This window comes from Euprymna scolopes, chromosome 14, assembly GCF_053919585.1.
Source record: "Euprymna scolopes isolate OS-2025 chromosome 14, ASM5391958v1, whole genome shotgun sequence".
Taxonomy (NCBI): Eukaryota; Metazoa; Mollusca; class Cephalopoda; order Sepiida; family Sepiolidae; genus Euprymna; species Euprymna scolopes.
The window spans coordinates 5878971-5897834 of record NC_136495.1 but is presented as its reverse complement, the minus strand read 5'-3'; the positions used below and the strand labels follow the sequence as shown (position 1 = coordinate 5897834).

At 29.8% G+C, this 18864-nt stretch overlaps 1 protein-coding gene and 1 long non-coding RNA gene across 51 annotated transcripts in view; one reads left to right on the top strand and one right to left on the bottom strand.

The window, feature by feature from the left end:
* Positions 1 to 7424, bottom strand: part of LOC145292853 (uncharacterized) — a 62409-nt gene extending 54985 nt beyond the window's left edge. The window contains exon 1 of the long non-coding RNA XR_013869609.1: positions 7293 to 7424. This is a non-coding gene — a long non-coding RNA (uncharacterized LOC145292853). The remainder of the gene's footprint in view (positions 1 to 7292) is intronic.
* The window catches only part of LOC145292850 (uncharacterized), a 200518-nt gene that overhangs the window by 68223 nt on the left and 113431 nt on the right, over positions 1 to 18864 (top strand). For all 50 annotated transcript variants that reach the window (XM_080138946.1, XM_080138952.1, XM_080138945.1 and 47 more), the window contains exon 2: positions 6496 to 6601. In XM_080138946.1, coding sequence (XP_079995072.1) covers positions 6540 to 6601 — 62 coding nt within the window. In that variant the 5' untranslated portion in view covers positions 6496 to 6539. The remainder of the gene's footprint in view (positions 1 to 6495; positions 6602 to 18864) is intronic.

The window sequence follows — 18864 nt, the reverse complement described above, 5'->3', positions numbered from 1 at the left end:
AATACATGAACATTTCAAATGGGATTATTTATTAAGATATCAAAATAGGTAAAAAAAAAAAAAAAAAAAGAATGCGTGAAAGTCTTCTACTCTAATAGTTTCTGCCCTTGGATTGCTAGACTTTGGAATTCCATCCCTGTTTCCGTATTCCTTGTCTTTACTAATATGCAGAAATTTAAATATAATGTGGACAGACACATCGCTTCTCAACTCCCCACAGTCCCCTGTTAGACACAATCCCAAATAGAATCTCCTTATGCTCCAAGTGACAATATGCTTTGCATGTAAAAAAAAAAATAAATGAAAAAAAAAAAAAATAACTTACAACGTGACTGCCATTTTTTCTGCACTGTAAGTGTTTAAATCTTAATTTGTTCATCGTTAGATTTTATTTCATAAATGTAAACTTTTCTTTTACATTTGAAATTTTTTCAACCATATTTTCTTCCATTATCTCTAATCCTAATTAAACAAGAATATCAAACTTTAAAAAGCTTTACTAAAAACTTTGCAATTTTTTTAAATGAATTTTAAAGAAGTTCCAACTTATTTTTGCAATTGTTTAAGATCAACACAAATTCCATTTAATAAAGAGAAAATACATTGGAGACGAATAACTAACGTCAGTTATTTTAAAGAATGCTTTGATTAGTCTATTGTTAAAAATGCAACTAATTGTACATCTGTTAAAAATGATTTTTATTCTACATCTAAAAGGAATTTAGAAGCATTTAAATTGTTGAAGAGTCACGAAATGATTCATTAATTTCTTTTATTTCTTTTATTAAGCTTTTAATAGATTAAAATACATCCACGAATCGGGACATTTTCAACATTTCACTGACTTTTTTACAAAGAAAACGAAATTATGGTAATTAATTTTAGATAGTATTAATTTCACACTATTATATTTTAATTTACCATAAATTAAAATATGATGCTCAGGTTACGTATAGTTGAGTTGCATGAGAGGTGGTCTCTTAATTTTATTAATATAAAGATTAAATTTAAAAAAATATCTTTGTTAAAACTAAAAATGATGGTTCACATCTTTAAAACAATGGTGATTTTAAATCTAAGGGAGATAACTCTCCAGATAGATTTTGAATTACTTCCCTTAATTCAAGCATGGACTCATGAAATACGTTTTAATAATTTTTACTTTTTTTTTTCTTCTCACACTATAAATATTAGATTTAATTTCACTTTTTATATAATATTATTGCAGATTTTATAAGTTCAATCTTCTGCTAGTCCTCTTATTAAAACTACTTTTAAAGTTGCTCATGTACTTCTGCCACTATTTTTAAATTTTTTTTTTTTTTTTTTTTTTTTTTTCCAGATTAAATTCAAGCTTTACGATTTTTTTATTATTGTTAGGTGGAAGCACAGAATTGTTACAAAACACCATCCCCTCCCCTTGTTAAAAATGGCTTTCAAAATAACGTAATGTTAGCACGGTGGCAAAAGTGCACAAGTACCCATTTTAATAATATATTTTGTCTTGATTTTTTTTTTCTTTTTTTTTTTTTTTCTAACCATCGTTAAAACAAAATATATGAAAACCCCTTCTAGTTGTCACTCTATATGGTCTATTACACTTTGCATAAAAAATCAAGAATATCCGTGTTTACTTGATAAGCTTAGATGGTTAATGATTAGATTCACGTTGGGAACAAATGGCGACAAAAAAAATGTGTGTGTGTGTGTGTATATATATATATATATATTATGTATGCATATTATGTATGCATATAATTTTAGCTATGATATGATAAACCTTTTTAGCATTATGCATGAATCTCACGAAAAACATCTATAATGAGTAAAAATGTCAGAATAATTGACGCATTTACAAGATATGATTGTTATTTTTTTTTAACGTTCATGATGCAAAAACGTTAAAATGTTTGTTTTCTCATGTCATTAACACTGAAATGTTTATCAAAATCTTTATATAAAAACATTTGTTGATGATACACAATTTTCGATGAATCTGTCACCGACACAGATTGCAACATTTACTAAGTATGGGCAAAAATGTCGAAAAAAAAAAAATAGGGATATATGGTTTTGAAAGACGGTTTATCATAATTCTTTTGTAAGTTTCCGACTACTTTATGTTGTATTTGAAAGATTAAAGACTAAAGTTAATTTTCAAAAGGAAAAAAATATTTGTACACATGAAGAAAAAAAGTTAAAATGAAAAATGTTTTTACGGCGAGCTAACAAATTCGGCTAAATTTTGAAGTTATAAAAATTCATTGTAAAAATCCTTCGAAAGATAAATATTAGTTTTATGGGCCTATTTCAAAGATGATTAGTAAAGTCCTAAGATATAAAATAAAAACAAATAAACGTTGTTTGTATAAAAAAAATTTTTTAATGGCTTAATTAGACCCCAAAAGCAAAAACTTCTAGCTTCGTTCAAGCATAGGTTGTCTGAAAATGATCTCAGGTAGTTAAAGGGAGGAAGGGAGTGCTGGTTTTCTATTTTATCCCCAGCCGTGCATCCATACATTTCTATCATGAACGTTTATATAATACCATATAATTTTTTTTTTTTGTATCTAAATTTAAAAAAAAAAAATTTCAAGATTATATAAAAATTGTTATGCCGAAAATTTAGCATTACTTCACGCAAGGAAAATATTAGAACCTTACATATAAAACAAAATAATATATTTCCACTAAGATTCAAATAAAAATAACGAATTCATTATATCCCGTGATCATTATTTGATAAATACTGAAAATTTCATAAAATTGATTAATTTCCTCATTTTTGTGAATTTTTAAGTAAAGGGAGGGCTCAAAATGTTTATACATTCATTTTGCATTGACCTAACATTTACCGTTTAGGTACGAAAAAGTTGTCAAAAACCAAATATATAACAAATGTTATTAAAGGCAAGATAACTTACTTTTCTACCTAACTGGATATGTTTTTAGTGTTTTGTTTTATGTAAAATATTTATTCGGTTGGGGAAAAAAAAGTACTATTGAGTGCTACTGAAGAGCCAGAAAAAATGGCTGATTTCTTTGAAGTCTCGATAATCACATCAAAATAAGAAATAAAACAAAATGGTGATAGAAACTCACCCAGTAAATGTTACCGTGACATTTATTGGATGGGTTTCTATCACGATTTTGTTTTATTACTTATTTTGAAGTGATTATCGAGTCTTCAAATATGTAAAGGGACATCATTACCATTTTTTTCTTGTTCTCCACCAGCTCTCAATATTACTTGTTTTTTTGTTTTTTTGTTTTTTTTTACCGAATAAATATTTTACATAAAATAAAAACTTATCCAGTTTGGTAAAAGAGTAATTTATTCTGCATTTGATAATTTATTTGTTATATATATATATATATATATAATTGTATCTATTTATTTGGTGGGTTTGTTATACAATCCACAGAGGTACGAAAAAAAATTGTAAAAAAAAAAAAATTCTCTTCACAAAGCTAAAGTTGGACACAAGATCGGTTTTGTGTGTGTGGAAAGTGGGGGGGGGGGGAGAGATATACAGATTCTCAGAAAAGTCACTGCAGTCTATTCTAAAAATAAAATCCACACTATTTGGAAAATTTCTCATTTGAGTGAGAACAGAATAAATACTGAATTTTAATAATTAATAAGTGTTGTTTTTATTGTTTTATTTATTTATTTTTTTTTTTCGGTCAGCTGCCTCATACAAGTGGGATGTGACACTAGGTCACTTTAATAGGTATGCGTGTGGGGAGGGAGTTCTATCACCTTCTGCTGTTCAGTCATTTACAAAGAAAATCCCTTCAACATTATCCCCCTTCCTTCAAGGTACATCTTGAGTTATTTCCCTTGCATTGTTCTTGATACGCAAATACGTGAAATATATATATATATATAGAGAGAGAGAGAGAGAGAGGGAGTACAACTCATAATTTAAGCTAGGTGATTCTCGTAACACATAGTTAAATGCTTATCTTAATCGTCAAAAATGCACACACAATTTTATAACGCTCCTCCGCTGGAATACTACACTAGCACTGTAGCAAACTGAGAACAGAAAACGATGAATGATTTTACATCTAAATCCATTTGAAGATTTATTTCAGCCATAAATATGTTCTTCAAATTTTTTTTCTAAAAATAAAATGTAACCTATTTAATTATAATTTCTTAAAACTGATTAGAACAATATTATTTTAAAATATTTCTCGACTGTTTTGTGTGTTGAACATGTCTAATTTAATTTTATAATTTTTTTTTTTTTGTAATTTTTCACTTTAAGATATTTTAATTTAACTTAAGATTCTGCAGCATATGTTTTTTCTTAAGTAACCACTTATCAAGACCCGAAGGCCACTCGAGGATAGTGGTTAATGAATGTAAGGTGGTAGAGTAATAATTGTTAATAATTGGGTAGAATTTGATTATTTATAGGGACGGCTCAACAAGAACTTGTTTACATTGGATTTGAAGGCTACTTATGTTGTATTCAGCCAGGAAGCAGGCCATTGGGAAAGAAGCTTTGTTCATGGCATCTGTGTTTAGATTTAGTTGCAAATAGAGAGTAGGGGATATCGTTTATAGTGGTTGTAAATAGTTGCGTTTTTTGAAAGTTTGACAAGGGAAACCATAGATTGGAGTTCAGTCGAGCACTTGCCATGAAAATAACGATAGTGCAAAGACAGGCTTGCAACATCTTTTCTGTGGGAAAGTGGTTGCTGGGAAGAGAAAAGAGCATCACCTACTAGGTTTTGAAGCCGGTTCTAAACTCTATTAAGACTGCCAAGAAAATTTGTCAATTTTGATTTTTTTTTTTTTTTTTTTTCCACAATTGAAAATGTCTGTTATACAAATCTCACTATATTCATAGAATCAACATATGTTTTGTTAGAATAAAAATTGTGAAAGAAATTTGTCTATTTTCAAGGGAAATAACTCTTATAGTATTAGAACTGATATATCTGTTATTGCCTTCATCATCCAACTACAAAATTTCATTAGCCCAACCATACATGATATGCACTGAAGGTATTAATCACCCCACCCCCACCTGCCATAGGTTAATGTTCAATTGTATTTTACAACAACATTAAATAAAACTAAAAACTGGTTGCTATGAAATACATAAACCAAAATTTCAGTTTATTCATCAAAAACATGGATATTTATTTTAAGGAGGAAATAAATGGAGAAAACAATTTCGATTTTAAAAAAAAAAATAAATAAAATAAATAAATAATGGAAACGTGATATAAAAGTAATTTGTATTCTTTGGATTATTCTCATCTTGTTTATTATTTTCACAGCGTTTTGGCCGGTGTAACCTTTGACCTTCTCGGGTGTATCTTTTCAACCTAGGGGAATAAATTACAGAATTTTGAACTGAAACATTCATTTAATACAAAAAGGTAGCTTATTCTCATTCTGTCATCCATAACTGGACAAAATTTTGTTATTCTTAGTTATTAATACGTGTAGTAAAGATTGGATATTCAACCTCAAAAGACTTTTACTTAGAACCAATTGTTAATTAACACCTTTATCCATTGTGTTAAATCAGAAAAAAGTATTCAATTTTTTCCTTTTTAAATCCATGTTCACCTCTGCTTCCACTAAAAAAAAAAGAAGAAAGTTGTAGAAGTTTCATAAGAATATTTATTTTCGCCTATTTGTTATTTTGTTTACAGCAAATATTGTGCTCATGTCAGTATTCTATCTTTTGTTCTTAGTCAGAGGAGGAAGAATCCTGTTTGACTAAATTATTTTTGTCCTACCCAGAGTGCTCATTTTGGGGAATGGGATATTTTTCCCATGAAAACCGACCTCCCATCTAACCCTTGCTCCTCATGGGGAAGCAAGTAAATAGATACTTCACAACCAATCCAACTTTTGGGTTTATTAATGCCAAAGCTATGCATAACCTATCCATTGTATTAAATTTATTGAATACAAACTGATATTTTATGTAAAAATTATGCCTTAATCCTTTTCACAGGGTTAATCGTGCATAATTCGATTACGTAGGATTTAAACTGAACTAATTTTGTAGGTGATAATAATATTAATTTGATTAATAACACAACTTTTTTTCTTTGTTAATAAAATTAACAACTTGTATTCAATAAATTATTTGAAAATATAGTTTATGCAGATCAGGTTCCAGAGTGTAAGGCTTTTTAAGGAGTTAGTTAGACTTGTAAGGATGCTAAAAGTGTGAGTCTGGTTTTTTAATTTCCGAAGTAACTTTAAAATAAGGAGTCTAAGTTTGTTCCGGGGTCGGATATTTTTGTGTTCTGGGGTTCCAAAATCAGATATTTTCGAATTCTGGGAGTCCGGAATCAAACCTAACTTCCAACCCGGCAACTATAAAGTTGGTTAAAGACCAAATCTACTCAATATGAGAATGTTTTTTTTTTTAATTAACCAAATAATTTTTTAAAACCAAAATGAATATTTAAACTGTTTGGTAACTAAAAAAATATTTCTTTTTACTTTTGTAGATTTCCTATTTTTCGAAACTTTCCGCCACCCAAACTAAATAACCATGAGTTCATTGGAAGAACGTCGTGAAGCCCGCCGCAGAAGGCGTCAACAGGAAGAGGAAGAGTAAGTTTTTAACAAAATTGATTTTTTTTTTTTTTTTTTTTTTTTTTTTAATTTAAAAATTGATTTCTATTCTTTCTTTTACTAATGCATGTGTTAATTCCTTTGATTTAGTTTTATATCCTCAAGAATATTTTTATATTTAAACTGTCGTCAACCTTTTTCTTTTTTCAGGAAAACAGATTTGCATAAATGTGATTCTAAAGTTTATATTAGATAGGATGAAACATCCGACAGAAATATAATTCAAATTGGTTTCTTACAGCCTATGTATTTGTCAGTTAAATTTTCTTCAGCGTAAAGTTTATACATTTTTTTTTTTTTTCATTATTTAAAAAGTTGTCTCCCATCACTTATTGTACCTCAAGGAAAGCCTGATTGAAAAAAAATTTCTATTAATGAAGATATAGCAAATTTTTTTTTATATATTTATATGTGTGTGTGTGTGTGTGTGTGTGTGTGTGTGTGTGTGTGTGTGTGTGTGTGTGTGTGTGTGTGTGTGTACATATAGCTCTATTCCACTATAAATTGAGCTATTGCCTAATCTTTATAGATGATTTTATCATTTTATATTATCTAATTTGAGGATGTTTACATATAATGTAAATTTTAATAAATCATGTAAAAAAAAAAAAAGAATACATTGAATTCTTTCCCAAAATACAAAAGACTTTCATTAAAAATAATTACTTACCGACTGACATTTCTTGAGATAGTAATTTGGAACATTTCTAATCCTGAAGTAGTTTTGCCTGATTTTTGTTGCGTTTCGATTTCCATTTGGATGCAAGTATCTAATTATTCTTCTGCACATTTTTTTTTTTTTTTTGTTAAATGTTTTTTCCTTAATTTTAACTCTGTCAGAGCTATGTAGTCAGATCAAGAGTATTGCTTTAGGCTTCAGTAAAATTAACAAAATCAATTTTTCTGTAGTGGCAGCCATTTTTTTTTTTTTTTTTTTTTTTCCTGTAAAAAGAAATGGAAATATATTAAACAAAAGATTATTATTCAAAATTAAATTATGCTTATTTATTTATATAACTAGACATGAATTTTCATAAAATATCAGTTTTTAAAATATTGGTCATCTTTAAAATCAAAAAAATATATAAAATTTTTATGATCGGAAACAATTAAGCCAAATTCACTTAAATATTTCAGGATTTGGAAATTTGTTTCAACTATTGAGTATGGGACAATGTTTTGCCACTTTTTTTTTTTTTTTTTTTTAACAATACAAAATGTCCATTGTCTTAGATTGAATATTACGTCAGATGACCAATAACTTTTTGGACAATAGTAATAAACACGCGTTAAAGACATTGTTTCTTTTTTTTTTTTCATCAAGATTCAGTTATTGTAGGATGTCATCATGGATTTGGCATTCTCTCCGATAGCTAAGGCGATACAATAGAATATGCAAGTTGTCTCTTGTCTCATTCCTACGAGTGGCTATTTTTTATCCAATGTCTTGTATGAATTGCAGCGAATTATAACTGGACGTCTGATGTTTCAACTGCGTTCATTTACTGCATTTTGTTTCATTGAACTGTGTTGGTTGACTGCAGATTCTGCAATTTTTGATGGTATGAAAAGGATCAAAGTTGCATCTCAATTTTTTTTAAGTAAAATGATAATCTTATTGTTGTTAGAAACGGGATTTGATCTTGTTCAGGTTTTCAACCTTGAATGTTTTATAAATATATTTTTTAAATACAAGTTTAATTATTGGAATCATCAAAATGTTTTATAAATATATTTTTTAAATACAAGTTTAATTATTGGAATCATCAAATTGTTTTATAAATATATTTTTTAAATACAAGTTTAATTATTGGAATCATCAAATTGTTTTATAAATATATTTTTTAAATACAAGTTTAATTATTGGAATCATCAAATTGTGTTTACTCATGCAAATGAGCTAGAACCCCCCCCCCTTGCCTCTGAGCAGAAGCCTTTGGGTTGCCCTTGTAAAGTTGGTGACTTTGAGGGTGTAGACATCATACAACTTCAGTGTTGATGTAATTTTGCCTTGTGCAAATATCCAATGGACCCGAAAGCTTTAAATATTGTTGGCTATTTTCCACCGATATCCATTTGTAAGCATAGCGTCATCACTCCTATCAATAAAAACTGCTCTCTCGTAACTGGATCTGAGATTTACCTTGAGTTAATATCTTCTCGACAGCATCTTCTTGGTATCCATTTTGAGCCTATTTTTAGTTCGTATCATTTTCATTAACTCCACCACAAGAATACAACGCCCTCTGTTGAAAAGCAATATTGCTATCATGCTTTTTAAGCTTGCTATAAATATGGACATTTTTTTTTTTTTTTTTTCAAAGGAAAATTTTATCTGTGATACTTTTCCACCCACTACTTATAAAAACATACTTGCGCATTAGTCTTAATTTGTTTTTACTTTCTTTTTAAATCAATAAAAATTTTATATTTAAAGATATTTGGGATATTTTTTGTTTTAAAAAGAAATAGTAAACTTTTGATTATCTCCTCTTTGACAAACAAAAGGTAATTCTTCTCAAGAATAGCAAAACTATGAAATGGTTTTCTTCATTCATCTCCCAATAATTGTAATAAAGTTCAGTTCGCAACATTTTTATCTGCATATTTCTTCCATTGTTAATGATAGTTTAATATATATAGTGCCTCCTAGAAAGATGACTAAAAGTTTAGTCGAAAACTTAAAATCAATTTACTTTTCACAAAAATGATTATAAAGGAAAAAGAAACAAATCCATTTATAAGATTGTTGCATTGTTAAATTTTCTAGCTTGAACTTTTTAAATGCTTGCTAAGATCATATATATATATATATATATACACACATATATATATATATATATATATATATATATATATATATATATATATATATATATATACACCTGACAATTCTTTTGTTATTCTCAAAATCAACACAAGGACGAATTTATCAACATAAGTTTTATTTACAATTAAGCTTTTTGCCCATCGACAAAAAGAGACATTAGTTGTATGGGATTAGTTGGTATATGGTATGCCAACAGATGTCAAACATGCTCGCCACTGTGTCTGCTCTCTTCGATCTTCTGTTTGTGTTATCTCTTATATAGACATCAGTCGATATTCCTGAAAATGTGAATATTAATATATTATATTGCATTATTCTGTTCTATTTTGCATTGTCCAATTCATAATTCTTGACTTGGAATGTAAACATTTCATTGTTTTCGTTTTAATTACAATTTCCGTCAATTTTTATGGAACACAAGAGTGTAGATCAAATCTGCTTTCAAATATGCATCACCATGTCTCCAACAAGATTTCTTCATGATTTTATTGCAAAAGTTTTTTTTTATTTTTTTTTAATTTTTTTTTTTTAATGAATCTTTTTCATTGAATTATCTATTCAAATAAAAATGGTTTCTAACATCCAAAAAACTCAAGTTTTTTTTATCGTAGGTTTTACAAGAGCTAATATTAATCTGTGCCAATTTAACATTGATCTTGGAGCGATCAGCTGCTAACAAAACCAAGGACTCTTTCTGAAATAGAAACAAGCTAAATTTTCTCCTGAATCCAGGATGACCAGAGATAGGAAACTTGTGTATCCCCAATAGACACAGTAATGTCTTTTATTTAAAATAAAATGCATGAAAAAAGAATCGTTTCGATTCAGTTTTCAAAATGTTCAAATTATATTTTCGAGATAATCTTTTCAATGATGTGAGCACATTTGTCTGTTATGTGTTCTACGTAAAATTTTAGTTCATCTTTTCAAAAACAAATTATATTTTCAAGAGAATCTTTTCAATGATGTGAGCACATTTGTCTGTTATGTGTTCTACGTAAAATTTTAGTTCATTTTTTCAGAAATAATTTATATTTTCGAGATAATCTTTTCAATGATGTGAGCACATTTGTCTGTTATGTGTTCTACGTAAAATTTTAGTTCATCTTTTCAAAAACAAATTATATTTTCGAGATAATCTTTTCAATGATGTGAGCACATTTGTCTGTTATGTGTTCTACGTAAAATTTTAGTTCATTTTTTCAGAAATAATTTATATTTTCGAGATAATCTTTTCAATGATGTGAGCACATTTGTCTGTTATGTGTTCTATGTAAAATTTTAGTTCATCTTTTCAAAAACAAATTATATTTTCGAGATAATCTTTTCAATGATGTGAGCACATTTGTCTGTTATGTGTTCTACGTAAAATTTTAGTTCATTTTTTCAGAAATAATTTATATTTTCGAGATAATCTTTTCAATGATGTGAGCACATTTGTCTGTTATGTGTTCTACGTAAAATTTTAGTTCATCTTTTCAAAAACAAATTATATTTTCGAGATAATCTTTTCAATGATGTGAGCACATTTGTCTGTTATGTGTTCTACGTAAAATTTTAGTTCATTTTTTCAAAAACAAATATTTTCGAGATAATCTTTTCAATGATGTGAGCACATTTGTCTGTTATGTGTTCTACGTAAAATTTTAGTTCATTTTTTCAGAAATAAATTATATTTTCGAGATAATCTTTTCAATGATGTGAGCACATTTGTCTGTTATGTGTTCTACGTAAAATTTTAGTTCATTTTTTCAAAAACAAATTATATTTTCGAGATAATCTTTTCAATGATGTGAGCACATTTGTCTGTTATGTGTTCTACGTAAAATTTTATTTCGTTTTTTCAGAAATAAATTATATTTTCGAGATAATCTTTTCAATGATGTGAGCACATTTGTCTGTTATGTGTTCTACGTAAAATTTTAGTTCATTTTTTCAGAAATAAATTATATTTTCGAGATAATCTTTTCAATGATGTGAGCACATTTGTCTGTTATGTGTTCTATGTAAAATTTTAGTTCATCTTTTCAAAAACAAATTATATTTTCGAGATAATCTTTTCAATGATGTGAGCACATTTGTCTGTTATGTGTTCTACGTAAAATTTTAGTTCATTTTTTCAGAAATAAATTATATTTTCGAGATAATCTTTTCAATGATGTGAGCACATTTGTCTGTTATGTGTTCTACGTAAAATTTTAGTTCATCTTTTCAAAAACAAATTATATTTTCGAGATAATCTTTTCAATGATGTGAGCACATTTGTCTGTTATGTGTTCTACGTAAAATTTTAGTTCATTTTTTCAGAAATAAATTATATTTTCGAGATAATCTTTTCAATGATGTGAGCACATTTGTCTGTTATGTGTTCTACGTAAAATTTTAGTTCATTTTTTCAGAAATAAATTATATTTTCGAGATAATCTTTTCAATGATGTGAGCACATTTGTCTGTTATGTGTTCTACGTAAAATTTTATTTCGTTTTTTCAGAAATAAATTATATTTTCGAGATAATCTTTTCAATGATGTGAGCACATTTGTCTGTTATGTGTTCTACGTAAAATTTTAGTTCATTTTTTCAGAAATAATTTATATTTTCGAGATAATCTTTTCAATGATGTGAGCACATTTGTCTGTTATGTGTTCTACGTAAAATTTTAGTTCATCTTTTCAAAAACAAATTATATTTTCGAGATAATCTTTTCAATGATGTGAGCACATTTGTCTGTTATGTGTTCTACGTAAAATTTTAGTTCATCTTTTCAAAAACAAATTATATTTTCGAGATAATCTTTTCAATGATGTGAGCACATTTGTCTGTTATGTGTTCTACGTAAAATTTTAGTTCATCTTTTCAAAAACAAATTATATTTTCGAGATAATCTTTTCAATGATGTGAGCACATTTGTCTGTTATGTGTTCTATGTAAAATTTTAGTTCATCTTTTCAGAAACAAACATCAGAATATTTATGAAGAAAGATCTTGACAAGAAAACGACAAATGTACTTAAAAATAATTGCATAAAACGCTTTGATTTTCATCAGTTATTAACGAAAAGGTAGGCAATACTTATCTTTCCATATACACATTTCTTGAACCCTTTTCAATCGTCATTATATACACAGTGGAACGATAAATTTGTCGCCTTACGTAAAACATTACAGCTTTATTTCCAAACTTTATTGACAAAAAATCAATCCAGGTAACTTATGTAGTAGAACTGACATCTATTCAATGTAGCCGCCTTCAGCCTCAATCACCACCTTGATACAGGTCTGGAACTGGGAGCATACCTTTTCCACAAGGGGTGGCAGAAGCTTGACAGATGGCGGCGATCAGGCTGGCTTTGGTGTTGAAGGAAGTCATGTTGGTGCTGTGATGATGTTCTTAATGCATGAGCAAATGACCAGCGAGTTCAGGAGAGGAGGGTAGGCAGTGAGAGAAGGGTACAAAGTTATAACAATCCTTCTGAAGCTAAGGCTGGGTCTCTTTGGATTTATTTAGTCTTACTGCCACACCCAGGGTGTGACACGAGCCACCTGATTGCACCAGGGGTTCACCACACTCTTCAGCATATTCAAGTACACTTTGGTGTTGACTTTCAAACCAACTTCGAAGATGTAAGGTGACATGATGTGGCCCTCACTTGAAACCACACAGTGGACCATGACCTAAACTTGTTCATCGCCCTGAGCACATTCCTCAAGCGTTGAACTGTCTGGATTTGCATTTTGTGGGTGCTGGCAATGGTCCTGTTGTCATAACTTGGATCAGTAGAAAGCATGAGTTGTACAGTGGAGTATTTCCGATCTCGCTCGTTGGACGTATCATTTTCATGACAAAAGGTTTCGATTGCTCTTGCGATTTGTACATAGCTGGTCAATTAGTACATGACCTGCAACAAAAAAAACAAAAAAAAAAACTGGTTTCCATCAAACGGAAACGAAATCATATCGTTTTTTCGTCAATGTAATCATTCCACCCCGTAGTTGATTCTTCTTCACAATTTCTATTCCTTTCATTTATTTAAACCATAAGACATTGACATAACTAATGGGCATTCCGATACATTATTCTAGTTAATAAACTTTAATAAAAAATAAAATGATTTATTTAAACTTAAAAAAAGCTGAAAATTTTGAAGATCATCCTGGCCGCACATATTGTTGGTCATCATACATAAACAATTTTCATTTTATATGGGAATGTTTTCTTTTATTTTTTCGTATTTCTTTATTGACGTTTCACCCCCAAACAAGGCACAGGGTCACTTGATCGTGTAGGGTTACTATTTGGGACCAGATTTGCAGGGATACTATGCATAGTTGGACAGTGAGATGTCTGTTCACGTTTCACTTGAATTTCTGCATATCGGTAAAGTCAGGAAGCAGGGGCCTGGGAGGGAGCTCCAAAGTGCAGCAGTCTTAGGGAAAAAGCTATTCGAGTAGAAGGCTTTACGGCATCTAGGGATTTCTACAATGTAGAGGTAGGATTTTGCTGCTTGTCAGAGGTATTTTTTTATGCTTATATTTCTTAGCCTCAAATATGAAATTTATATCATTATCATTTAATATCAAAGTTATGTATTGCTAATAAGACTTCAATCATGTTTACATTGACGCCTAGGGCATTTGTAAAGAGACCTTTGCTCTCTCAATATTTAGAACGCCTAAAACTAGAGTTGCGAGGATTCCAATATTATTCCTGATTCCAATGCAATTACCGATTCTGATTCCTTTAAAATATTTTAATATTAAGCTAGAAGTTTTTTTTTGAGGGGGGGGTGCATTACCGTAAATACCCATGTAATATATGCATATGTTTTTTGGAAACGTAAAAGTGCACGTGTGGGTAGGAGGAAGCTATAGATATTAGTTTTACTGATAGTTCAAAATACATAAATAATTATTTTATCTCTGAGGGACCATACCCCATTATGAATCAAACACATTGCAACCGTACCAGTAACGGAAAATTAAGTCTTAAACATAGACAAACAAAAAGGCAATTAAAAGAATCGTTTTTGGCATCGGAAAATTGGCACAATTTTTCCCCAATTCTGATAACTCTAACAGTTCAGATTTATCATCCTAACACTAATTTGATACCATTTTAGGGTAATTTGATACTGAATCCAGTTTCTTTGATAAGTTCTAATTTTTAATATTTCAAAATCCTTCAAGGATTCTATTTTGTATATGAATGCTTGCAGATTTACTTTTCGTCTGTAGATAATGTTCTATAAAAAAAAAAACTTAACAGGTACCGAATTCTTGGTCAGATTAAACATTGGAGTACTGATAGTTAAGGAAGAATGATTCCACGCTCAAAGCTTCAAATGCTCACAACTGGATGTAGTTTTGTTATATTCGGCTTTATATTTGGTTGTAAGAGAGAACAAGGGTAGTTGACAGTTGAGAAATAGAGTAAATATAAAGGGCTGGAAAAGATAGATTTCAAGTGAGGCTTTGGGGACAAACGCCTTACTCAAGAGTGTCCGAGGCAGCCAACTGTCCCTATTTACTTGCTTTCCTATGAAGACGGTTGAACATGGTTAGTTTCTAATGTGAGGAAAACCCAGCTCCCCAAACAGAGGCACTTTGAATTGTGAAAAAATTAAAACTGCCTCGGTCAAGGTGTTCTTCTTCACTGTCCAAGGAAATAAGAGATGAAGTGTAATACCAGAACGGATACTACACTTTGCTCTTCCTCAAGTGTCATGCTTAGGATAAAGTCTATCAAATCTGTAGATGGGACACTAACAAGTACTATCACTTCGGGTCAAAGTAGCAGTAACTACAGGATGAATCCACACTTACAAATCTCTTAAATTTGGACCTGAAAACCCGGATGCATTTCAAGGTCATACCTAAAAGCTGTAAAACTTTGGATGTAGCTGTTTTTAGTTTTTCATTATCGTCTGCTTTACTGGAACCGACATAAGTGCAGGATTGTTCAATATTGTACACGTTGGAATCTAAAGAAATTATCTTTTTTTTTTTTTAACACAGTTAAACATTTGTAATGAAGGTTAGGCCCGGATTCTCTTAACCACTGGCCCTTTTAAGGCCTATATCCAGGCCTGACTAGTACTTTATTTCCAAACTCTAAAGCTATACCTTTGACTATTTAGCTTACAAAACACTTCTACTCCGATTACCTCCATCTTTTACTGGCTTGTATATATTTAACCGGTTTCTGACTCGAAATTCAGTTTGCTTGGCAATTATCTATTTTGAGAAATTACTACTGTGGCCACCTCTACTTTGTTCATATCTTGGCAGCATGGTGTTCTTTGGATGATGATGATGATGATAGCAGCAGTCTATTGGTGTATTAAGTAAACCGAAACTGCCTCAGCTGGCCATCTGCTACTTACTGTGAGCAAAAAAAAAAAAACGCCTGCATATCTTACCCAAATAGGCAAACAGGGGAAACCAGATTCCTACTACCCACCCCCGCACCATAGCTTCCCACACGAGTATTATTATCTTCCTATAGCAATAACTGGTTGAAATATTACAAAATTTATTATGTTTTCGTCCGACATGAATATTAGAAGCAAAACTGTATATATTAAAATATTGGAGGGGGGGGGTATTTATTTTTAAGAACGAAGAACATTTTAAACTAGTGAAACCTCACGGAAATTTCAGTGCGTTTTATATCAATCTTTATAATGTACCATTAATAATGAACATAGATGGGACGATTATAATATTGTGACTCTAGAAACCGTTAAAACATAAAATTTTATTGAGGGAGGGTGTATTTAATCGTTTTCATCTACTTTAAAATGTATTTTTATAGTTTTCTTTTCAATTTGACAAATTTCTAAATGTCTTCTGTTTATGCATTTTATCGAAGATTTTCATCTATATTTTTTCACTTGTGCCATTTTTACTAGACCATTTTTTCCGGTACCATTTTAACCTAAATTTGTTATGATCTATAGATGCTAGTTTTACGGGTAGTTGAAAATCGATATTCATCATTTTATCATTGGTACTAGCATTAGAAAATTAAGTTTTTAATAAAAAGAATTAAAAGAATCCTTTTTGACATCAGAAACGAGACTTAAATTTTCTGATACCCTAAAAAGTTTCCCCCTCCCCCCAATTCCAGTTAATCATTCTAACAAAAATAATATTCTTTTGACAAAATAAATTTAAGGTCTACTGTCAAGAAAAAAAAATGACTTTTGTAAAAGTAATTGCTGTTTATATTCTTTAAATATATTTTATTTAATTTAAAATTGTAGCAATTTAATTCTTTTTAAACAATTCTTTGTTTTATCGCGAAAATGATTGTCAGCTAAATATTCTTCAAATTAATAAAACATCACTTTTTGAAATGTATTTAAAATCCTGGTCTTTTAATCAACACGGCAGCAGAATTAAATTGAAAATTGAGTAATGCATGAATTGTTTAGAGACCTGATTAATCATAATTTGCTGATCAGACGATCATCCCCCCTTTTTTTTTATGTATTTGAAAAGTGATGCATTAATAGAAAATGCTTTAGTTTATTATGTATTGCATAGATGTTTTAAAGTTACGAGTATCAAATTTAGGCGTTTTTATTTTTTTTACTTTTATTTATTTATTTTTTTGCAGTCAGTTTATGGAAGTTATCTATTTTCTCTGTGTGTATCCATTTTGTTTCATGCTAGTTTGCATGTATAATCAGTTTGCAACATTTTCTTTATAATAAAAAAAAAGTGTAAGTTGGGATTTTTATTTGCTAATTAATCGAGTAAATATGGATGATTCCATCTTTACAAATTTGATACACATTCCAATGTTTTTATTGCAATTCCAAAACATCTTGAAGCATGTCTCATATCGACTTAAATAATCTCTGGCATTTCCTGCATGTTAGATTTTTTACTATTTTATATTGTTTTTTGTATTCCGAGCATGTTTGATTAGGTTTGTTTATATATTTTTATGAACAGGATTCACTTTTAAACTAATTAACCAATCATCAAACACAACTGCTAGGTGTAATCTGTTCAAATATAGAAAAGGAGGGTAAAAACCTTTATGAAAATTCAGATACCGTCGAGTTTTCTTTTTCTTTTTATTTAAAAAAATGAGATATCAATTAATTTAATGTGAAAGGCAAAATGGGTGCGAGTGTTTGTGTATGTCAATGAAAGGCTTCTTGCGTCGGTTAGATTCCGCGAGAAGTTCTTACATACTCTTCAGATCGTAATATCTCGCATGCACAAATGGACATTGTCTCTATCTTTTTGTTTGATCGAGTTAAAAAAAATTCCCACCGTGCCATCGTCTCCAGTGTTTGTTTGTCTTTTTGTCTAAATAAAGCGAAACTATTGGAACGCAACTGTCTGGTCTTCGGGCAGGGTAGTATCTGTTCTGTAATTGGTCCTCAGTCAATGTAGGGGAAACCCTTCATACTGAAACAATTACTATTTATTTGAATATTGCCAGAGTGCTCACTTTTGGGGGAAGCTGGTTTTCCTCCCACATTAAAAACAAATTTGTGTCTAGTTTGCTTTCATGGAAGGTTTAAAAGTAACGCCATTTCTGCAAGTCATCTTTTGTTTTTGATTGACTATGTTAAATTTGAACGCTTTAGACTTCCGGTCGCATAATGGAGTAGCAGTAAGATGTCAGATTTTCTTTCTCTTTCTTTTCTGCCTACTACCACTTTTTTTTTTTTTTTCTACACCTCCAAACGCCCGGGCAACGCCGGGCACCCAGCTAGTATTATATAAAAGTTACTTTTTGTGTGCGAGTTTTTTCCTCATAGGTAATTTGTCTGGCAGTGTTCTTAGATATGCTTTCTACAGAAATTCATCTGATAAGTATCGAAAATCCGACCTTAAAAATAGTCTTTTCTCCCTTATCGATAAAAAAGATTTTTTTTTTATAGGGGAATATTTTACACCAGCCAAGGGAAATAATAAAATCTCTGCAAATCATTTCTTCAAAAAAAAAAAGATTTACTATCATCTAGAGATATAGTTCAGTGATAGAGCATTCGACTATCAAGCCCAGTAGTACCTCACCATTTTATTTAAATTTTTTCTTATCAATGAGTTTAATTTATGATAAAAGGTACTATTTAAGATCGTTGCAAATCATTTCTTCGTTTGTATATTTCAAAACTAAACATTAATCAAAAGTGACTTTTCCATGGCATTCATCGTCAAGCCCAAATATCAGCTGATGTGATATTGTAAACAAATACAGACGGAATTTGATGAACAACATTATTATCATTGTTTTATTTTATTATTTTTAATTAGTCCATTGGGCAAATTATTCCTTGTAATATATAATAATCAATAGAAGATTGATTCTATAATAATCCATACACAATTTGCATAAATTAAAATATCATGTTTAAGTGTATTATACGACTGGGCAACGCTGGGCGG